The sequence below is a fragment of the Solanum verrucosum genome, unplaced genomic scaffold, assembly GCF_900185275.1.
Source record: "Solanum verrucosum unplaced genomic scaffold, falcon-dt-bn FXZP01000180.1, whole genome shotgun sequence".
NCBI classification, from domain to species: Eukaryota; Viridiplantae; Streptophyta; class Magnoliopsida; order Solanales; family Solanaceae; genus Solanum; species Solanum verrucosum.
The window spans coordinates 583,720-608,983 of NW_026020402.1; the positions used below are offsets into that span (position 1 = coordinate 583,720).

Genomic DNA, 25,264 nt, shown 5'->3' on the forward strand with positions numbered 1-25,264 from the left:
ACAAATAGATAATCACCTGGCTGTTTCAATTTTTTAAAATTGGTGAATAAAATGACTTGACACGGGCACATGGCATCTAAAAGAAAAAAAGAATTTCACAATTTGTGTCGTAATTTTTGAAAATTAACATTCGTGTTAATTTAGAACAAATTAAAAAGAAAATTACGCCACACGTCTATATCATGGAAAAAAAGAGGTAAACGGATTGGAAAATCAAGATTTGACCCGTTAACTACTTCTTGACTATGACTCTGATTTAGATTGAATTAACTATATTCAAGCTGACAGATTCTGAAAAGTTCAAACAAATACAACCATTGCAAAAAAATTGACAATAGTTGACAGCACAAAAGATTAAAATGATACTCCCTCCGTCCCTATTTACTTGTCCATATTTCCTTTTTTAGTTGTCCCTATTTAGTTGTCCATTTTGACAAATCAAGAAAGGACAACAAATTTTTTCCTATTATACCCTTATTTACACTTCTTGAAAATTGTAAAAGTGTATGTTGTTTCCCTCCAATTTATTTCACTTTAATTCAAATAAGTGATTGTAATTTTGAAGTGAAAAGTTGTCATAAGGGTAAAATTGTAACTTCACTGTGCTAATCATTGTTGCCTTAATCTGTATGTCATTTCTAAAGTGGACAACTAAAAAGGGACGGAGGGAGTACCATGTAGTTATCTGCTCCAATCAGTTATCCCTCTTCTTTTCTTTTGTTAGGAATTATACCTGTGCTGTTTTTGTTTTGGATTAAAAGCACAATTAAAAGTATTTGCAAGTATCTTACAAAACCTGAAACATAAACCTTAAATCCTAAACCCTATACCCCCTCCTACTAATTGTTTGAAGTTTTTTCCACATATACATAATACACCCTATTCCATTTAGATTGTGAATCACTAGACTGGTACAATGAGGCAACTATATCAGTAGTCATATTTATTTTGTATACCTGATTTACAGAAATGGCATGGACATGGACATGGACATGGACATGCACACGCTAATATTACAAGGTTGGATCAGCCGACTTTCGTATAAAGGAAACTTGATGAACAATTTTATGTACTAGCATACGTACACAACTCACTCCTCGAAAAACCTGCTGTTTATTCCTGTTCTATATAATTGCAAACCAGAAGATGTCGAAACAGTAATGTTGGTGTTTGCAGGTGCAAAAAGGACATCACCTTCATGGATAATCTCCTTTAATGATGAGGTTAATGTTCCCTCTCCCTCCACGACCATAAAAATGGATGGACCGTGAATAGCAGGAAATTCAGCAGTTGATTGTTCGGGAAGAATACAGCGATCAACTTCAAATTCATCAAAAGGAGGAATGTACCTCATAACATGAGGATTTACTGCAGTGCCCAGCAGAATTTCAGGAAAACCCTGCAACAAGAACAGATGTAATTTAGATATAAACAGAGACCCGATATCATGTTAAGTGCACTTAAAGGAAATCTTGCCAAATATTAGCCTCTGCCTGCACAGCCCAACAAAACTACTAATGGGTTATAGAAGATGTTCTCATGCATTTTCTCCTTTTTTTACGGTGGTAGTTCGGACCAGGTTACATTCTGATGATTGTTGACCAAGTTCCAGGAGCATTACTAGTTTAGGAATGTACACATCAATTAAACAGACAAGTAACTTAAACAACTTAAAATATTCTTGATGGAAATTTGACCCTTGAAAGAAGCTCAATTTAACAATCATAATCCTAAATGTCCTAACATTTTTTTGTCAATAACTTGATGTCAGAATAATGCAACTCTTTCACAGTCTATTCAACTTGAAGCACATACCAAGGTTGCTGTTATAATCAGATTCCAATCATGATTTTAATTTTGAAAAAGGGAAAAGGTTCACATTCGTCTTTGTACTATTCGAAATAGTTCAATATGCCTTCCTTTTCACTTTTGGTCCATTCATACCCTTGTCATTAACAAATCGTCTCATATTTGCCTTTGCCAGTTGCCATTAGGGAGCTCCAGGTGTAAAATCAATGTGGAGACATGTCCAAATATTTTTGAGAAAAAAGGTCCAATTTTACCCTTGGACTTTTGATTATGGATTTTAAAAAAAGCTTCATTAGGTGTCAAGGTTAAAAGAGAACTTTTTCCTGACGGCATGGATAATGTTAGACCAAAAGTCAAATGGAGGGCAAACTTGCTCAATTTAAAATAGTACAAGGACAAATTTGATCATTTTTCTTTTAAGAATAATCCTAGTGGTGTCTATAACAGTACCTGTCTGTAAGTGAGCATTGAGCATAGAGTTTTAACATCTCTGTGCTTTGGAGTTAGGCCAGCACGTACCACGTTGTCTGATGTTGCCATGCATTCAATACAATCACCATATAAATAAGCATGAGGTTCATTTGCTCCTAAATATAAGGCTTCACCAGGATTGAGTTTCACATAATTTAACATGAATGCAGCCAAGACACCAATATCAGCTGGATACTGCTTCTCAAGTCTAAGCACCACTTGTTCTTTCTCTGTCAGCTCCCTTGCCTACAACATTAAGGATGAAATATCATAAATAAATGACAATGACCAAGATTGGTTTAAGTGAAGTTCAGCCCCATCACATTTCACTTTCCTGAATGCGCCATCGGTCTCTAGACATTTCATTTCATACATAGTAAAGAAGAAATCAAAGGAAAACTAAATCATCAAGTAGGAATAATATAATAAGCAATTAAGACACCATTAAACCAAACAAATTATCTTCTCAGTGGTAATTGAACAAGAATACGATTAGATGTAGTTTATTGGTTACCTAAATTCAAATTTCAGCAAGCCCTTTTTACAGTTAATGTGGGAATAAAGGAGTGATTCTCTTTGTTTTCTTGAAGGGCATTAAAGAGGGCAAAAATAGCTCAGATATTTATTTTTTTGATGAAGTAGATCAGATATTGTATTAAAATACATAATTCACATCTTCAAAGTAATGTGATCTTTGTACCACCACCAGTATCCCATCCATCCAAATCTATTACAAAACTGATAAAAAGAACATAACAAAGATTGGAACGATGACTAAAGCCAGCTCATAAAGGTCAATTCATCAGAGTCGATTCTAACTCAACTCTTCTGAAAATATTTCTGTTCTTGTTTTTCTGTTGTTTCTCAATCTTTCTTTTTTATTAGTATTATTTTAAGCTGTTTCTATACTCTACTTTTTGCCAAATCCACTCTTTTCTTTCCTTGATCATGTCTTCTTCACAAAGATATAAGGAACACTCTTAATCTTCACCACAGACCAAGTCTCAGCTTTAATTTTTTTCTACTCCTGTTTATCTTTTCCTTCTTTTTAGTGCTTAATCCCCATTCACTCAATAGGAATTAGATTTATCCATCATTTAGGTTCTTGATTATATGAGATGCTCATGTTGCTGAATTGTGAATCAACATTTTAATTTGGCATCCAATTTCCTCAAACCATCAATTGAAAGGAGAAGTGTCCTTTTGAGAGAAAATAGGCACAACACAATAAGTTGGGGATGAACAACAAATCTGCTTAAGATGGAGCTTGAACTGTTAAGATAAAATGATACTCTCAAACCTCACTTCTTCCAGAACCAAACTCTTTATGCAAGTAGTCCATGTGTTTAGAGATGGGTAGGAGAAGGGAGCTTTTAGATGAAAAATGTTTACCAAGACAATGAAGAGCATAGTTCTCCAAAAACACAAAGAATTACTCCACATGAATAAATGTCCACCATGCTTTAGTACAAGAAGGAAACTTACAGCTAGTACTTGGATAAAACAAACACATTGTAACTTCTATCTGATCAAGGACTACATTGACTATACCTGATTTTTAACGTGTAGGCGACTAATAAGCTTAGCTATCACTTCAGCAACCACATCCTTGTTGGCTGACATCAGCTCAGTAAATACTGATTGTAGCACTAATTTACCTTTTTCCTTCCCATCATCCTCATTCAATTCCAATACCTGCTCTGTGCGTGCAGTACCGACCAATTCGACAATCTCGGGCACAGTTTGAACAATCAACTTAAGCTCCTACAAAAATTGCATAAGTAATTGTAAATCACATTGAACACAACTTTTCCTTTTTCAAATAGTCATTGAATTCTAAGTTCATTTTTCATCTCAAGCTAAGAGGCACATTCTCAAGTGAATCAACCACCTGAATATCTTACAGCATTCTTCTGCATGCATTGTTATGTTTACACTATGATGAGCTTGAGGTCCTGGATAAGCTCCTTTAGGCTTGCAGTCTAACAAAATATGGATGGCAAAACTGGAAGGGGATGTGAATATGCCAGTTTTTAAACACAAGAACAAGCAGTAAGGAACCTTTCATCACCGTTCAAGTAGCTTCTAACCTCCTTTTCCAGATATTAAATATTCTTTTCCTTCTGGTTGTTGGAGGAGAACACTATAAGCTCTCGTTATTATTGTTCAAAAGAGAAAAAATAGCAAATATAATAAGCAAAAACACAATTTCCAGCTAAACAACTCCATTAACTCCCTTTGCTCTTAAATCAGACAGGTCCACGAACATACCACCAGGTGGGCTATTTATCTACCACTCCGAAGCACCTCTACCTCTAGAATGCAACCCAATTATTACATTAATCAACTAAAACAAGTTGCTTAACTCTATTTTAAGGGGATTGTAAATTTATGGGAGCCTCAAATGTCCTGGATTACGAAGCCTAACAAAATTCAAAAAAAATTAACTAGACCTAAGAACCACATAGATGTTTGAGTACCTCGAGACTTATAAATCCACATAATGCCTCAAATTCCGTCAACGCCAATGCCATCTCTGGTTTGTGATTGTCATCCTTATAAACATCCGGAAGCTCACTATGCAGACGAGAGGCTAAATCCTTGTCTGGATGGGCCTGTATGGACAAAGCTTTTGCAACAGATAGTACCTATAACTCCAGACATGTTAGAATCTTATCAAAATCATACCAACAGCCAAGTATAAACAGCTTCAACTCGCTCGAAATGCATCAAGTTAAATTAAAACAAATTCAATTGTCTCATTACATGATATTACATACTCAGGTAATTTCTCTTGCCCATTTCCGAAACACCATTACTCAAACTTTTTTTCAAATGATTTTAAATATATCTAAATTTCTTTTTCTATTTTTTATAAAAATAAAATAAAATAAGAAGAAATCTAAGTTTGACCTGAAACCGAAATTATATAATTTGTCTCTGTAGCTATTTAGGCACGAGTATAATGCTATCAAAGAGCATGATTAAAAATCAGAACTCTAAGTAATTTGAGAAGAAATTAGCTTTGCCGACATTTCAAACTCCCTCAAAAAAGTAAAATTTAGTGCAATTTTACCTTGAAGAGAAAAGGAAGGTTAGTACCCCATTTGTTCACAACCTTCTCTCCAAGAACACTAGGGTTGTTTTGAATCCAATTCTTCAATGTTAACTTGTGTGTCTCTCCCTTACCATTAACCAATCCATTCTCAGTTCCTTCCACAACATAGGAAGGCCCAGAATCGTGAGTCCCCATCCAAAATTCGGCATAAGGCTTCTCTTGGTCAACATAGTTACCACTATTGCAAGCATACAGCCGTGCTACACGAGATTCCTTCCCGGGTGGTCCCCAATCGTAATTCTTCACGCAGCCCATCAACCTCACCAGCCTCCCTCTCCCATTCTTCGCCGACAACAAGTCAGACTCCATAAAGCAGATTAAGTTTTTTTTTTAAATAAAATAAAAATCTCTGGTGTTTTTTTCCTCTGCGAAAGGTTTAGTAGTCTCTGTTTATGGTACAGAGGAAGGAAAGGGAAATAGTAGCTTCAGTTCAAGCAAAGATGATGAAGATTGAAGAAGAAGAAGAAGAATTTAGAGGGTACAGATGAGCACTTGAATGTTGGAGTTGTACCATTCAAGAAAAGAGTGAAGGAGGGAAAGAAAAATTAGTGCGTACGGATTTTACAAGTTTTGGTGTTTATTCTTTATCACACGCAAAGCAGCGGTTTCAAATCTAATTTAATGGAAAACATTTCCTGCCAAAACTTAAATATTTCTTCCCTTCCTATCTATATGACCAGGGGCGGTATAGAATATATCGAATTATTATATTATATTAAAATTTGTTATTATAGTATTAGCTATATATTTTAAACTTTTTTATATTTTTTATATTTAGAAATAACATATCAAAATATAGAAGATCACATTGAAGTATATTGTTATATAAATAACATATATATTTTATTAAATACTAAACAAATATGCAATTTAGTATTAGTATAAATTAAATGTTTAGAAGTTAAATATAATTTATTAACAAAAGGAGTTGTTTGTACTTTCTTTTGAATATATATTTATATGTATAATGTATTAGTATGATACAATTGAAACCTTTTTAAAATTGTTGAAGTCATAATATATACTCTATTATACAAGTATATATTAGTCAAAGTTGAACAAACTATAATTACTGATTTATCATACCACAAGATATCGAAACCAAATTTCAAAACACTGAACCATATCGAATTAAACTGATAAGATAATAATATAATAATTTTAAAAATCAAATACCAAAATTATGGTTGCAAAGTTTCAAATACTAGTATATTGTTTGTTACATGAACCTTTCTACTTCATTTGTCACATAAACACTTAAAAATTATTTTTAAAAATTTATATCAAATTAACATCAAATAAATAAATTGATGCGAAAGGGATATAGAATTAGATTTTGTCAACACCGAAATAATCAATATTAGTACGTACTAGAAGATTAGATTTTGTCAACTTAAAAATAGTTAATACAAAATTCAATTTGCATAGTGTTAACTATGTAATAGGTTGGGAAAATGTGGTAGTAGTAATTTCCCTAGACCGGCTTACTTTACATTTTTGACAAATTATTTCTACCATTTGAAGTTTGAACCATTGACAGAGTAGACATAAAAATGGTTATATATATATAAAATAAAAATAAAAAATAAAAGAAGCCTCAAAGAACTACTCTAATTAATTTGGAATTAATGATACCTAGTGTTAAAAGTTGGTTATTATTGTATAGACCATCTAAATATGGTAGAGTATATTACGTGTTTTAATTATGATAAAGTATATATTTAGACATTCTGGATATTTTATTTCCTTTTGCTTTTTGACTTCTTGTGTACAAATAGGATTGTAGTCTCTTGTATTCAAGCGTGAATATAATTATCAATTTTCTAAATTTTCTTATGTTTTCTCTGTCTCATTTTGTAACACCTAGGTGATTGATTGATTATTGGATACAGATCTATTTTCAAGCATACATATGACGAAAATCAATTCATTAAAGATAGCAGAGATGGGTATTCTTGTTTGAAGAATATGTGAACATATTATCAGAAATATAAGATTAAGAATGAGATTATATAAGATAAAGTTGAAGTGGTTCTTCGTGGCAAATAATTAAGATGATGAAATTGATATTAAAACAAATAGTACATGTGAATAAAAGAAGTATCAATGCACTGATAAGAAGATGTGAGAGATTGAATATAATAGATTTTTAAAAAGGTATGAAGAGGTTGACCCTAGAAAAATATCTTTAGCTTATTAGAAAAATGATCTTATATAAGAAAATTTTTAAAAATCGAAGGTAAAGGGAAAATGATAATAGGATAGCTCATGCGCATTGTAATATTAGTTGGCATATGCTAATTATATGCATAGTACTATTTGTTATTTCATTTGTTATGTTTATTTTGTTGTTTTGTTATGTGTTTTGTTTTTTTCTATCATACTTAATTCCATGTGTTTTAAATCGGCTATATATCGAAAATAAATTTTATATCTTACAAAAATAAATATACGAATATTTTTGTATATTCTATCATTCTCAAATTCCGCGTCAAACTTACGTAGTAGAGATAGTTGATAAGTTTAAAGTAGGGGCAGGAATAAGAGCACATAAATATGGAATAGCTGAAGAGTTACGCAGTTTGTTTTAAGATTCTGAGTCGGTGGGTCGGTAGTGTTGATCGTGTGTGGTCATCATCACATGCACATCCACAATAACAGAATTTTGGACCTTTACGTATTTATGTTAAATAATAATAATAATATCTAACTTCTACTATGGTTTCTTCTTTTTTACTTTTTTTTATTTTTATGATATATAAACTATTGGTTGAAAATCTACTGTTTTGATCTCATTCAATATAGTAATAAATTTGAATGTTAAATACTCGGTCTGAAATTACTTGTTTTATTTTGTTTTTTAGTTCATTGTAATTAACCTTTTTCTTGACATATTTAAGATTATAAAATTAACGAATATTTTAATATATTTTTAATTTAAAATCACAAAATTCAAAGTTGATTTTACTTTTTTAAACACAATATCAAATCAAAATTAAATAAATAAATTAAAATACGAAGGAGTAAAAAATTCAGTGAGCGTCTTAAACGATAGTTTAGCTGATTTACTCATGGCTACTTACTTGTATATTCTTTGTTTTGTTTATAATATTATGATGCAATTTTAGATCCTAGCGATGCATTTTTATTTTGTGAGCATAGAACAAAAAGTAAATCCTCAATGCGTTAAATGGATAAATATTCATTCATTTTCAATTAAAACTTTGCATTTATTATTTAAAATGGACTTCTCACCGCGAATTTAAATTAATCAAGTTTAAAGGATAATTTTATTTTATTTTTAAAAAAAAATGTAACCGTGTCACGCTTCTAATGTTTCATGTTCGTCTAGAAGATATCTAGATTTGGGGCCAAAAAAGAAGACTACGAGTTGGCAAGCTGGCGTGAACTTTTATAATTGGAAGAATATATGCTGAGTTTTTTTTTTCTTCAAAAAAATTTCATTTAAATGTCTTATCTTGAGGTACACCTTATTAAAATGAGTAGAGGCTAGCAAACGGACAGGACCGGATCAACAGGATCGGTTTTATCGGAACCGGTCCTCGTTACCGGATTTCGTTATCGGAACCGGGTCTTACCGGAACCAGTTTTACCGGAAATTTCCAAAGGTTCCGTCCGGTCCCTTAGTTACCGGATTGGAACCGGTTTGGACCGGACCGGAACCGGTTCTTACCGGATCATTTTATATCGGTAATTTTTTTTTATTTTTTATTAACTTTAATTATTATATAATATTATATTATTAATTAATAAAATTATATTATTAAAAAACTTCAATTTAAAACTTTAAACTTTAAAGTTACTTTAAAGTTTCAATTGAATTTAAGTTTAAACTTTAAACTTTAAAGTTTAAAATTGACTTTAAATTTTAAAGTTTATAACTTTATATTGAATTTAAAGTTTAAAATTGACTTTAAAGTTTAAAGTTTAAAGTTTATATTGAATTTAAAGTTTAAATCTTAAAATTCAATTTTATATTAAAGTTTAAACTTTAAACTAATATTAAAATAGTTGAAAATTAAATTTCTAAAATGACTTGGATTAAATATAAGAGACTATTTTAAAAGAAAATCAAGGCGAATAGCCGTATATTTATTCAAATAAATAAATTGTACAATACAAATATTAGAAAGAGACAAAGAGTACATAATCTAGGTATTGAATATTAATTATTGTACTAACAATTGAAACTCTTTTTAAAATCTTTTCGTAACTTTTGTATCATTTCAAAAGAAACATTTTTTGGAACTTGTATTTGTCGTTCTTCTTCCATTGCTTCCATACCATCATCACTATTATCACCAAATATTTCATCTCTTTCGTCTTCTATTTGGCTATTTAATTGTGGTAGTCCGGTATTTCTTCTTTCGGCATTGACCCAATCTCAAAACAACACCGATATTTCCAAACTATCATTTGCTAATGAATATCGATGATCTCCAATCATAAAACTCGCCGCACTAAAGGCTTGCTCCGAAGCGACCGATGATGCTTGAATCGCTAGCACATCTCGATCAATCCTAGCGAGGGTCGGAAATTGATTTTCACGATTCTTCCACCATACTAATATTGGAGCTTGAAGTTGTCCTTCTTCATGCCTAATCTTTTCCCGTGCCTGATTGAAATATAAATCAAAATCATTATTAGTAGATGATTCAAGCTCAAGATAATCATCCATCCAATCATCCGTATCATCGCTTCTAGGTTTACAAGATGGAGGTTCAACTATTGGAATATTTTTTTTCCATAGATTTATATGTATTATATAACTCTCTAGCTTTTATATATATGTTACTTTTACAATCTTCAACACTAGGAGTTTCATCATCTCTAATTTCTAAATTTGCATAAATCTTTTCAACCATTCTTTCAACACCTTTTAATTTGTAATTTGGGTTGAAAGTAGTAGCAGTCAAATAGATTTGAGGAATAGGGAAAAAATATTTTTTGAATTTTTCAATCATAAAAGCAAGGGAATTTTCAAATCGATCTTTTCCTTTATATTTTGCAAATTCAGATGAAATAGCACAAATATTTACTAAAACAGAAGAAATAGTTGGATAATATTGACCAGAAGCAGCATTTGTTGCTTTATAAAAAACACTTAAAAATTCAATAAGTTCTTTTGTATTTTCCCAATCTTCATAGCCAATTCTCAAATTCGGGTCCGCATTATGAGCATTAAAAACTAATTGTACCGGCTCTTGATAAATATAAGCAACTTGAAGCATTTCAAATAAAGAATTTCATCTAGTGCATACTTCTTTTGGAACTTTTCTATATTCAAGTCCACATTCTTTACAATGATTTTTAAATTCTGTAATTCTAGCTTTTATTTTAGCTTTAAAAATCCAATTACAAGCAAGTCTAATCTTTTCACAAGAAATTTCAAATTGAGAAATACCATCTTTTACTATCAAATTATACACATGTGCGGCACACTTAATATGAAAAGAATCATTATCAATTGGACAAAGTCTACATTTTAAATAATCAATTGCTTTCAAATTATTAGAAGCATTATCTAAAGTGACACTCATTATTTTATCACATATTCCATAAAATTGTAAAACAAGGCCTATTTTTGTTGCTATATAAGCACTGGTTTTAGTTTCTTCAACATATTTATATCCTAATATTTGTTTTTGCATGTTCCATTCATGGTCAATCCAATGGACAGTAATTGTAAAATAATTATTACCATTAGGACTACGTCCCATATCAGAAGTAATAGATAATCTACCATCATAATAAACAAATAAACAACGAAGAAAATGACAATATTCTTTTTGATATTTAAAAAGATCACTTTTAATTGTACTTTTTGGAATACCTTCATAATCTGGGTTATACAATTCCCGAATATACTGAATAAAACCAGGATGTGAAGGAAATGAAAAAGGCAAACCACAAACAGCAACCATTTTAGCTAATTCTCTACGATCTTTTTCTTTACTATATGTGCGGTGTGTGCTTCGGCTAGCCGGGTTAGTCATATTTAATACACTTTGAACCATATTAGAACCTCCAGCTCCCATAGAACTTTCAGGTTGAGGTATTCCATTTCTATTAGCCCTTTCTATATCATTTAGGCGAGCAAATTCTTTATTACACTTTCTCAAATGTGTTCTTAGTCGTCCCGTTCCCCCTTGTGTACCCGTAGTTACATGTTTCATGATCAATTTACATTTCGTGCAAGTAACAGTAGTTTTTTCCTCATTTTGTACCAAAAATTTCCATACTAAAGATCTTTTAACACGTACAACGGTCTTTGAAAAAGTAGGTAAAGAGGGGACTTCATCTTGTTCCAGTAATTCGGTAGCCGGACTAGTAGGGGTAGGGGTCTCATCATCTTCCTCATTTATTTCTACTTCCTCATCTAATTCTTCCTCAAAATTAGAAAAACATCTATTTAAAGTTTCATGATCTACTTCATTTTCGGAATTAAATTCAATAGGTTGTGAGTCTCGTGTAAAAGAAGTTTCATCAACATGAGTATAATCATTAGTATTAATTCTAAATCTAGGAGGTGGCAAATTTTTAGAATTAGAACTACTTCCTCCTCCCCTATTATTTTTTCTTTCCGACATTGGTCTTTTACCACTATATTTTTCAAAATTCATGTTCAAGTTTAAAATAATTAATATTATGAAAAACAAGCAAAGATAATATAACAAAAAAATAAAATAACTTAATTAATAAACAAATAAAAAATTAAAGTTGGAACGAATGTACCGAACGTCTACGTAAAAGTAGACATATAACCAAAGCCGGAATTGAGAGATGCCAATTGAAGCTTCCGATTTACTTCAAATAAATCTTCGAAATTCGAACTCCAAGTCAATATCACAAAATAATAATTATGAATTTATGAGAGATTGAAAATTAAGAGATTTTATAAGATATTAATGAAATAGTTTGTGAATTTGTGATTTAAATGAAAAAATATGAGTATATTTATAATGTTAAGGGGTAGAGAAGGGTGGGGGGGGCTGTTTGGAGCCGTTTTGGGCCCCAGCCCAACGGCTAAAAGGGCCCAACGGCTCCTTAACGTTCACATTTTAAAAAATAAAAATAAAAATAATAATAATTAAATTGACCGTTGAACCGGACCGGAACCGGTTCTTACCGGACCGGATCAATCGGATAAAAATCCGGGTTCCGTTTCGGTACCGGTTCCGGTACCTATAAGACCGGTTCCTTACCGGTACGGAAACCGGACCGGACCGGACAAAAACCGGTCCGTTTGCCAGCCTTAAAATGAGCAACTTTCACATATAGCAAACACAAAATTTATATTTGTATGTTATAGTTATAGTTTGCATAATTGCGCTTCATAGCAAATTTTATGATTGCTATGGCTATTTCGCTATACATATATACAAAAGAAGCTGGCTATTTTGCTATACATATATACAAAAGAAACAATTGTATAATTTGTCATATGTATAATTTGTGTTTGTATAAAGCGAGAAAAAGACAAAGGCAAAAGAGAACTGGGCAGGGGAATATTTATATTGTATAATTACAAGTGTAGAGGATGAAGATATATGTATTTGCATGTGTATACACAATTTCCTCTCACTTTATACAAACGAAAACGCAATTTATGCATTTCTGTTTATATAAAGCGAGAGAGGCGAGGGAGAGACTGGCGAACGAGAAGCGAGAGAGGCGAGGGAGAGACTGCCGAGAGTGGCGAGCGAGATTCACCAGGGAGAGAGGCGAAATAGCAACAGTTTACTACGGGGTACAACTAAATCAAATTATGATTATGACATTTAATTTGAATTATAATTTGCTATTATATACAATTTTCCCTATTAAAATTTGTACCTAATAAAACCCCTTAAAATACATTTAGTCAAAAAAATAACAGCCGCTGGAATTTACACGTGATGATGTGAAAAAACGTAACATCAACAAAAAAAAAACGTTTTTGAGAATAGGCAATAAAATAGGATGAGGTGCTGAAGCTGAGAAATACTCTATTGCAATTTACAAGTTCAAACAGTCTTTCTATTAGGATTTGTTTTCAATTATTTTCTATTTTATTATAATCGTATTTTTCGTCATTTTCATCACGTTGATTTGTATAAATTATGCATATTAAAAAATTTAAACATGAGATCTCAAATAATGTGATTAAGACATACCTATGGTTCAGGAAAGTACTCATTTTTTAAGTATATATTTCAGTACTACTGTGGTTTCAATGCTTTTGGGAAGAGTTTAATCTGACTCGGAAAAGTTCACAAAGTTAATAGTTAGTCGGTCAGTCAGAATAATTATATTTGCATGTCAAATATATGTATTAAAAATATATATATTCTATTTTGTATAAAAAAAATATACTTTATATACCTTATAATAATATGCGTAAAGAATACATTTGTCGGCTGTTATTTTGTAGGGCGATAATATACTTTTCCTATTTATTTATGAAGGTAGAAGATGTTTGATGATTGAGCTTGGGTATAACCTGTCAATTTTAAGACATGTTGAGTTAATTAAGTGGTGCTACTAAGAAAAAAAGTGATTAATTTTGTGCCAAACTTTTTTAAAGAAATTAGGTAAGAGTATAATATTCAAAAATAGTGTGTCAAAACAAAATGGCGAGGCAAATAATTCAATGTAGGGTGTGTTTGGTATAGTGTAGTGAAAATACATTTCAGAAAATACTTTTAATAAATCAAGTCATTTTCTTAATATTTGGTTTCCATAAAATGTTTTTTAAGGTAAAAAAAAAATTCTTAATAAATCAAGGGAAAATTGTATATAATAGCAAACTATTAATTCAAATTAAATGTTATAACCATAGTTTGATTTAATTGTATCTTATAACAAATTGTTGCTATTTCGCCTCTCTCCTGGTGAATCTCGCTCGCCACTCTCGTTTTTATACAAACGTAAATGTATAAAATGCGTTTGTGTTTGTATAAAGAGAGAGAAAATTGTATATATACATATATTTTCGTTCCCCTCTCCCAGATCTTGCTCGCTCACTCACCTCTCACTTTATACAAAAACGTAAATGTATAAAATGTGTCTGTGCTCGTATAAAATGAGAGAAAATTGTATATATACATATATTTTCGTTCCCCTCTCTCCCCTCTCCCCTCTCCCCTCTCCCAGATCTCGCTCGCCACTCTCCCAAATCTCGCTCGCTCACTCGCCTCTCTCACTTTATACAAACACAAATGTATACATTGCGTTTGTGTTTGTATAAAGCAAGAGAAAATTGTATATACAAATACAAATGCATATATTTTTGTTCTATCCACTTATGATTATATAAATACGTACGATCTTCCCCTGCCCAATTTTCTTTTGTCTTTCTCTCTTTCTTGCTTTATACAAATACAGATTATACAATTGATCTTTTGTATATGTATACCAAAACAGATTATACACCTGCTTTCTTTTGTATATGTATAGCGAAATTATACAACTGTTTTCTTTTGTATATGTATAACGAAATATACATATTTATGTTTGATATGGAGCGCAATTATGCAAACTATAGCTATAGCATACAAATATGATTTTTATGTTTGCTATATGTGGAAAGTTGCTCATAAATCAAATCGTACATGGTTGGGCCAGTTCAAAAACTCAATTTAGCAGCCCAGCTTGCAATGAGGCCCATGCAGTAATCGACAGCCCAATAAACTTCACAGAGATTTACACAAATTGGATATTTAGGGCTCGTTTGGCCATGCGATATAAATCATGATATGGAATCATGATATGATATCATAATATGGAATTATGAGATGAAATTAAAGTTTTGTTTGGACATGCGATATATAATTTGTGTTGTATATTTTCTCATAAACATAAGAATCTCATAAGTTGTAAAACTATTAAAATAGCTCCAAATGTTTATTCAATCCTACCAAATAAACAAATTTATAAAATTGCATAATAAATTATTACAAAGCTATTTGTTCTCCACTTAGGTAATTGTTTCATCAAACTTTAATTCAATCAAAAAAAATGAACATAAATTGTAGTGTCTTAGTCTTTAATATAATCTTCTCACATAGTACGGACAATTTCCACATGTTAAACTTGCATTTCTCGATCATGTGACCGAGAAGACAAACCAACATTGTTACTTTGAGCCATTTGTTGGTCAATATTATCCGCAACTATATTTTCATGCTCATAGAGCATAAATATTTCATCAGTCCTTTGGTATTCTCGCAAATAATTATGTAACATTGCACAAGCTATGACAATTTCCACTGCATCAATTTGATCTGCTCTGTTGTTCAAATAGATATAACTATAAGTTGTAATAAATACAAAACGGTAGAAGTAATAAATTAGGTGTTGGAATAATGAAGAGAATAAATTTATTACTCAGCAATCGGTTGGTGTGAGTCAAAGTGACTATATGTTGGTGAGAATAATAAACTTTATGTCGGTGAGAATAATAAAATTTAAAAAATGATGATGTGATTATAAAATTTATTTACATATGAAATAAATGGTTAGTAGATATAAATGTGGGGTTGTTTTAACAAAATATAAACTTGTGGATCAAATTTTGTATTAAAAATATCTCAAATCATGATATGGAATTTCCATATCATTGTTTTTGGAGAATATGGAATCACATCTCATGATATGGAATCATGAGATAGAATCAACGTAAAATCGCATGTCCAAACACTCATGGCCAAACACCTACTTAGGGCCCGTTTGGCCATGTCATATGGTATCATGATATGATATCATAATATGTAATTATGAGATGAAATTGAAGTTTTGTTTGGACATGCGATATGGAATTTTCGTGTTGTATATTTTCTCATAAACATAAGAATCCCATAAGTTGTTAAACTATTAAAATAGCCCCAATTGTTTATTCAATCTTTACCAAATAAACAAAAATTTATAAAATCACATAATAAATTATTACAAAGTTATTTGTTCTTCACTTAAGTAATTGTTTCATCTAACTTTAATTCTTCAAACTTTAATTCAATAAAAAAATTGAACACAAATTGTAGTGTACTAGTCTTTAATATAATTCTCCCACATAGTACAGACAATTTCCTCACGTTGAACTTGCATTTCTCGATCATGTGACCGAGAAGACGAACCAACACTGTTACTTTGAGTTGTAATAAATACAAAAAGGTAGAAGTAATAAATTAGGTGTTGGAGTAAATGAAGAGAACAAATTTATTACTCAACAATCAGTTAGTGTGAGTTAAATTGACTATATATTGGTGAGAATAATAAATTTTATGTCAGTGAGAACAATAAATTTTAAAAAGTAATAATGTGATTATAAATTTTATTTACATATGAAATAAATGGTTAATAGATATAAATGTGGGATTGTTTTAACAAAATATAAACTTATGGATCAATTTTTGTATTAAAAATATTTCAAATCATGATATGAAATTCCAATATAATTACATATAAAAAAATAGCTTTGAAAAGTGAATAGTCTTAAATTTTTGGTCTTACTCTATGAGCAAGTTTTAACAATTTTTGACTATTCATCTGGAAGTTTTCTCTATGAAGTAAATAGGATCAAAAGCTTAAGACTACTCATTTTCAAAGTCATTTGGTATAAATTCTTCTTAATATTTAATTCTTTCAAAAAAGAGTTTTGTAAAAACAGATTTACGATCATGCTTACATAGAAAAGTCCCAACGAATTAGAAGAATTTCAAATTGACGGATAAAACTTATCGTGTCATAATAATTATCAAAAATAATTCTGGACAACAAATCAACACCATTTTGATCAAAATCCTAATTATCAACAAAATTGACGACAATAACATTGGTATAAAAGTTTTACAACTTTAAAATTGGCCCAAATCAACTCCATATTTGATATACAACCTTCTAATATATAAATACTAAATAACTTCCAACCTTAGATACAACGTAAGCCTTCAAAATTTAGTAGACCGCTTTACATTTTCTCAACAAGTTTTTATAAAACATAACACAATCAAATAATGATGTTCTCTAATTTTACTCAACTAAACAATCCACAAATTTATTAAGAATAAATAATAGGAAAAAATGACAAATATACCTCCGAACTATCGTAAATAGTATGCAAATACCCTTCGTCATACTTTTAGGACATTGGTGCCTCTGTCGTCCAAAAACTAGAGCATATATACCCTTTATACTAACAGACATACACGTGTCATAATCTTATCCACCGATCCGACATTTATCAAAGGATAAGATTGCGCCACGTGTCCCTATTTAGTCTTCCGTTAGAGTGACGGGCATATATGCTCTAGTTTTTGGACGACAGGGGCACTAACGTCCCAAAAGTATGACGGAGGGTATTTGCATACCATTTACGATAGTTCGGGGATATATTTATCCTTTTTCCCTAATAATATAATCTCAATAAAACATTATACACCTAATTCTAATAAAAAATAAGTCTTCAATTTTCTCAAATAAATAATAAATCTTCAATTTCCACTATTTAGTTCTTACCGTACATTTTGAATTTTGAGTTTTAAATTTATAAATTAAAAATATTTAAGATAAGTGTCAAAAACACAACTAAATTATTCCTTTTTTGATATCTAAACTATTGAGAGTGTAAGTATCATACATAAACTATCACTTATTAGTTTGAGAAACACACTTCAGTGGTGTGTAATACTCTCTCTCTTTTATTTGAAAAAATCTTGATAAATAACATTCCGCATGGATAAAATATTCCACCCTGACAAAAATTAAATAATAAACTATTAATATTAATTAAAAATTAAAGATTAAAGTATTACTATCCCAAAAAAAAATTAAGTATTTATCTTACCCCACTCCACCACCTCCTCCACCACCCCCACTCCCGGACAATCCCCCGCACTTTTTTTTTTTTTTTTTTTATAAAATATTTTTAAAAAATTCATACTTCAACCCCCCCCCCCCCCCAAAAAAAAAAAAAAAAAACCACACACTCATTCCCCCAAACAAATTGATCTTATTTAATTTATTTTAAAAAAATAAAAATTCTATTCCATCCTATTTAACCCTCCGCTCCTAATTTATTTATATATTTTACACTTTTCTTGTTTTGTGTTAGATATGTATATATATATATATATATATATATGAATTTTTTTTCTAATTGTGTATCGAATATAACATAAATAAAAAATTTATTTTAAAAAAATTCTTGCGGCGGCAAGTAAAAATATTTTCGATATGTACATATCTAACACAAAACGAGAAAAAAATTTGAAAGCAAAGGGTTAGGTGGAGTGGGCAGAATTATTTTTGTAAAAAAAATTAAATAATATCTAAATTAGTATTTGAAAAAGGGGGGGGGGGGGAGAGAGATATGAATTAAAAGAAATTAAATACTTTTATATAAAAAAAACTTTAAAAAATGGGTGGGGTGGAGGTACAGTGAGAGGAAGTGATGGAGTGTGGGGTAAGAAAAATATTTTACATTTTATTTTATAAAAAATATTAATTTGTTTTGGACAACATTTTTTAAATCTTTAATTTTAAGTAATACTAATAATTTATTTAATTTTTGTCAAGGTGAAGTGTTTTGTCCGTGTGGAGTGTGATATGACAATTTTTTAAAAATAAAAGTGAGTGTATTATATACTATGATGAGAGTGGTATAAAAGAGAGATGTGTGTTTCTCAAACTAATACGTGATAATTTAGGACTGAAACTCGCAATCTCAATAGTTTAGGTACTAAACTAAAAAAAAGGGATAATTTAGGTGTGTTTTTGATATTATCTCAAGATATTTTGGACAACTCTTTAATTGTTGTGTCTTACTTCACCTGGTCTTGAACTATAACCTAATTGTTTTCATTGAAGCTTTAATTTGTAGTAGGTGATAAAAATACTTAAAAGTCTTGAGTTTATTTTCTAGATTAGGAGTGTACTCTTGAAAGGAGGTTAATTGTTGTTACAATGGGTTTGATAGTAAGAGTGTAAGGTGTTAGAGTTGGTCTTTTTTATTATAGTAATGTAATTTACAAATCACTCGATTTTTATTGCAGATTTGAGGCACATCTTATGAGGGTAGATTCTAATTTTTCACCTTCTTAGTAGTGATGGAATCAAAATTTTCACTAATGTGGTTCAAATATGAAGAAGTCAATACATGAAGAAGTCAATCTACCATATATACATAAAAATAATTTTAATAATCGATCTATAAAAAAATGTCATTTTTCAACGAAGGAAATTCGGATGAACCCTAGAGTCCTTACTAGCTCCAACCCTACCCTCGAACAAGGAGTTTTTCATGATAATTTTTTTATATTATTTACATCGTGCAATTTACTTCTTGTTTGATGAACGAAGAACTTGGTTCTTCTATACAATAAATAGGTAATATAGCTAAAATAAGAAATATAAATACAAGCTCGATAAGTTGTAATCGATTGTATTATTTTTCAGATAAAATATTGAAAATAATAAGGAAGATGCATAATAGATGATGAAGTCAATGGAGAGTGTCACATATATATATAAAATATATATATAGTACTATTTGGCTTCATTGGTTAGTGGTTACTGCTCTGTCAGACTATAAAAGAGCATTTACAGGCCAAAAGGCATATAATATATAGTTTTTGTGCTAATAATAATTCAATAAAGATAATCTAACAAACTCTAAATCATACACCTGCTTTTTATCAACATATATACTTTGAATCTACACATATAGTTAAGGCCAAAAACACATAAACAACCCTTCAAACTATAATATTATTTTTTGAGATTTCTCTCTATTTTTGCATGAAAGTAAATTAACAAAAGTTTTTTAATTTTCTTTCTTAAACATTCAATTAAATTAAATAATACTATTTATTTATTTTTTCTTATCATCTAGGCTATCTAAATTTAATGCAAATATTCACTTTTTATTTTTAATATAAATCAATACGAATAAAAAAATTCATCTTCAATACGAGTAAAAAAGACTCTTGTTCATTGCTAATAACACTACTAAAAAATGCTAAAACTCGACTAACTTTGTTAGATTGTCGGTGATTTTTAAGAAAGAAAACCAACACAACTTCGCCGGTTATTTTTCACACAAAAATACATAAAACTCTTTAAAAGAAATTATTATTTTTTAAAAAGATTTTTTTTTTAAAACTAAAATTAACTGACACATGTTGATTTAAAATAAGAAGTTGCAATTGAAGAATATACATAAAAATAAAGAAATCATAAAAATAGTATTTCGTGTTAAAATGGTAATAAAAAATGAAGTTTAAGGGTTAAAATGGAATAAGGCTAAGATAAAGTGTCAAAATGAAAAATGCGGACAAGTTAGAGGTGTGGGTTGTATATGTGTTTGGCCTATAGTTAACCTTTTTTTATTTCTTTTGGGCCACTTTGGTTAATCTCCCATATTTTTCTGTCTCCACTTATTAAAGATTAAACATATTTAGGATCCATTTGATTATAAAAAATGAAAGTAATTTTGGGGGGAAATTGGGCAAAAGTATTTGGCCATCTATCTTTTCATTTTTGGTAAATGTTTTTGGCAAAAAAAAAAAAACTAATTTTGGAGCCAAATTCTATTTTTTTTGAGAATTTTTAAAATTTACTCAAAACTTTATATTTTATAAAAACAGTCCACCATTAATTAATCTCAACTTGGCAAGCTTGAGAAATGCACCATGAAGACACTCACTCTACCTAAGTAGGCAACCACTTATGTATTGTATTTATGTTTATGATATGTTTATTGTTTTATTTCACTCTTAAGTATGTAATGACATTGTTTCATAGAATATGTTAAAAATAATGTTAATATAAAACTTGGATGCTGCTTTGTGAGTTGAGAAAACTTCAGTAACTCCTACTCTGACCTGTGTAATTGATTATAAGTAGGTTGGAGCTTATAATTAATTATGAGTTTAATTAAAAAATGAAAATATAAATTTATGGGTTTTGAATAGTTTCTAAAATTTATGGGTATAAATCATATTATTTTAAAAAAAATTATATATATTTTTTAAAATTATGGTCAAACACATAGTGAAACTTTATCAAAAAATAACAAATATTTTAAAATCTATGATCAAATACTAGCTTAAAATAAACCTTGCAACATCCTTGATAACTTCCAAAATGTAACTAGGAAAAATGAATTGCACCATATTAATGATTGGGACCAGAGGTGATTACAAATCCATGATTTTTGACATGATTTGTTTGAAGTTTGAAAAACAAATTAAGTACTTGAAAATTGGAAGTTTATGTTTGGAGTTTGGACACGAATGATCACTTCAAAGAAAAAACGAAGTTTTATTTATGAAAGAAACTTGAAATACTCCTCCTATTTTTTTAATTTTTTTTTTTGGAATTACTCCTCAAACTTATTCTTCAAATTTCTATTTTAAGTGTGAACTTGAAATAATGGACCAAATTATAAAACTGGTGTTTTAAAAGGCGGGGGCGTGAGGCAAGACGTTTTATACAGTACAAGGCAAGGCATAAGCACCGAGACACGGGGTGTAAGTCCCACGGATCTACGGGGCGTAGTCTCATATATATTCAATTTTATAGTTTTATTACTAATAAAATAAGCAAAAGTAAATCTTTCAATGATTTATGATTTTTATTTGAGATAAGTATTAATAATCAATAACGAAGAAAAAAAGTATTACAATTATTATTTGAGAAATATCATTACACCAATAATAAAAATATGATTTAAAGCAAAAAAGGTTCAAAAAAATAAATTAAAAACGCCCGGGCGTACGTTTTTACGCCCAGGACTTACTTTTTTATGCTCGGAGCTTACGCCTCAGATTTTAGGACTTACGCCTTATGGATCTACGCCTTTAATTTAAACCCCGAAGCATTTTTGATACGCCCCGCTCCAAGATTCGCCCCAAAAACGTTTTTGAAAACACTGATAAAACATATACTGAAAATACCGTATAATGCTTGCAGCCTTTAGATATGTTTGGAGTATATGTATTTTAATTAATAATGATCAAAAGTAGAGGTTGCATACTTATACAAAGTATATGTAAATTTTCAATTAATGAATTTGAATCGAAGAAGGTGACCATTTAATTTAGTATATTAAACATGAATCAAGTATCTATTATTAGAGACATCCTATCTATCTTAAAAGGTAGATATAAAGTTTGTGTACATTCTACTCTCCATACATGACTGGATCACACTCTTCATATATTTTTGTTGTTGTTGTCAAGTATATGTAAAACTTGAACATAATATCGTTGATTAGACTCATTACTTGAAATAGAGTTTTTTCTAATTACAATTCAATGAAAAATTTATGCTATAAAACAAGATTTTCCTACTCCATTCTCATCAAATCAGCTCATTCGAAAACGCATGGTGAGAAAATTTCCATTGATTTTTTTTTTCTTTCTTTTTTCACTAAATCAATCAAAATATCCGTGAAAATAGCCACTAAATATTTTTCAATCGAAAATTTCACTCTTAGTAGTGTTTAAGACATAGATCCACACCTAATTTGTATGCACATTAAACTCGCCAGCTAGTGGAAGTTTCAATTTGTGCAATAGATAAACCTCTTAGCTAGTCTAATTCACTAATGTCGTTGTTGTTGTCTAAGTACAACCAAGACCTTATTGTAAGATAGGCATGGCCAACGATGGAGAAAAAGAGACAGCACAACACGTTAATTATAATGAAAGAGTGAAAAGATGTGAAAGTGATATATTTTGGTAGAGTTGCTATTCCTTTTAGCATTTGCTCACATGGCTAGTGGTTGAACAAAGTAAGAAGGAGATATCAAAAAAGAAAGCAGGTAGAGGATGGGATACATTCCAATATTCCAATGTCTATTGCCCACAACTTATTAGAACCATTATCTTTCATTTTAATTTTCATGGACCCCTTCTTTGTTTCCTTTGATATGCCATAGGTTATGGAGTAGAAGTTTGAGATTACTTTGTTTAAAAGGTGAGTTACAACACTAGCTCATAGTGTAAAAGAGTGTGTGTATTGTCATGTCATCTAAAAAGAGATAACTACAAATGACCAATCGTTCATAAAACGTTCAATAAATGGCACTAAAGATATATAATTGTTACCTGCTTTAATAGATGTGAATATGCAAAATATAATAATCAACAATAGTACTAGTAATTAACTATTCTTTAATATAACTATAATCATTCCACATGATAGGGACAACATCGAGTATGAATCTTTTTTACTAAATTTAAAATGATGAGTCTTTTTTTGTATATAAAATACAAACTTACGTGTCAAATTTTACATTTTAAAAAATTGAAATCCTATTTTTTGGTAAATTTAGGATTTCAAATCATGATTTTAATTAAAATTAAACTTTTGTTCAAATTTTATAAATAATTACTCCTTATTTCAAATTTGAATCTTAAAACTTATGACCAAACACTTACTTAATGTATTGTTTATGTATGTAAGTGAAATCCTAAAAGCATATATTCTAATAGTATATCGGACATCAAATAAACCCATTCGGATATAGCGCTCCCTTTTTTGTTTTTCTCCCTATACAATTTACGTGATATAACCTATACATACAGTTGGCTATGTGAATGATGAGTGGAACATAAATGAGAGGTGGGGCTTGCACGGCATATATAGCACCAAATAACCCACCATTATTTTGTCGTTTTAAAACTAATACTCTAGTACCTATTCTTCCATCTGTTATTCCATTTTATTTGACATGACATTATTATAAAAGTTAAATATTCTTTAATAGCCATTTTAAAAATATTTATTTTAACATTCTATTTTTTTTTAATTTTAAATGTAATGCATTATGTAGTTTCAAAATATTTAAATTAAATAACAATTGACAAATCAAAATTTTCAAATTACGTAAAAAATTAGATGTTTTAAACTTTATGTTATTACTTGTATTATTATGAGGTAAAATAGTTTGCTCACATAGTTGACATTAAATCTGTTTTCTCAAAAAAATTAAATCTTTTTTTGCTTTCCAAGTTAACTTTTGCATCCGTACTGACAACTGACTAGACGAAATGCTTGTTTTTAGCACTTTATCTGTAAAATATAATGTTTTTCTTTGTTTGTCCATATGGAAGATCAAGTATACCAAATTAAAGGTCGGGAAAATGATCTGATATATTTCTTTAATTTTGTTATTTAGAATTGATATATTTTCATTATAAAAGTGACTCATATATATTTTATCAATATTCAAATGACTCACATATATCTTTATCGTTATAAAAGAAGCTCACATATACCCTTTATCTGGAAAAAAATAGTTTTAAATTTATTTTTTGACTTAATTTTTTTTAAAAAATCATGTTGGAAATATATGACCCTTCTAGCAAAGTTTAAGGTATATTTTAATTTTTTTCATACATAAATTATTTTTTTACTTTTTTTGATTATCATTATTTGAGTTTCTTGTTTTTTTTTTCTTTCATTCTTTAGTGTAAAGAAAAAAAATGTAAACTATTTTTTGCGGCTATATTATAATTTAGTTCTTTTAGTTGTAAAATTTTTTTTGGGGCATCTATGATAAATATTACAAGAAAATTAGTGAAACATAAATAAAATTATCTATTAAAATAATAAATTTAAATTAGTTGTTGAAATAAAAAAGTCAAAAAAAAAAATGTGTGAGGAGGATCAAATACCCCATATGGAATATAATTTTTTTAAAGAAATAATTAAAAAAATTAAATTAAAATTAATTTTTTTCACTTCCGTTAGAGGAAAAAAGGGTATATGTGAACTATTTGTATAATAATAGCGATATATATGAATCACTTTCATAACGAGAGATATAACAACTCTAAATGTTAAAATTGAGGAATATAA

The 25,264-nt window shown here is 29.7% G+C and overlaps 1 protein-coding gene across 1 annotated transcript; it reads right to left on the reverse strand.

Moving 5' to 3' along the window:
• Positions 1-878: 878 nt before the first annotated feature.
• LOC125840194 (mannose-6-phosphate isomerase 2-like) lies at positions 879-5,711 on the reverse strand. Its single transcript, XM_049519159.1, has 5 exons — positions 5,357-5,711; positions 4,761-4,928; positions 3,832-4,044; positions 2,260-2,526; positions 879-1,399 (listed from the first exon to the last, which is right to left on the reverse strand). The coding sequence occupies exons 1-5, from the start codon at positions 5,705-5,707 to the stop codon at positions 1,091-1,093; spliced, it is 1,308 nt and encodes a 435-aa protein (XP_049375116.1). The 5' UTR covers positions 5,708-5,711; the 3' UTR covers positions 879-1,090.
• Positions 5,712-25,264: the final 19,553 nt, after the last annotated feature.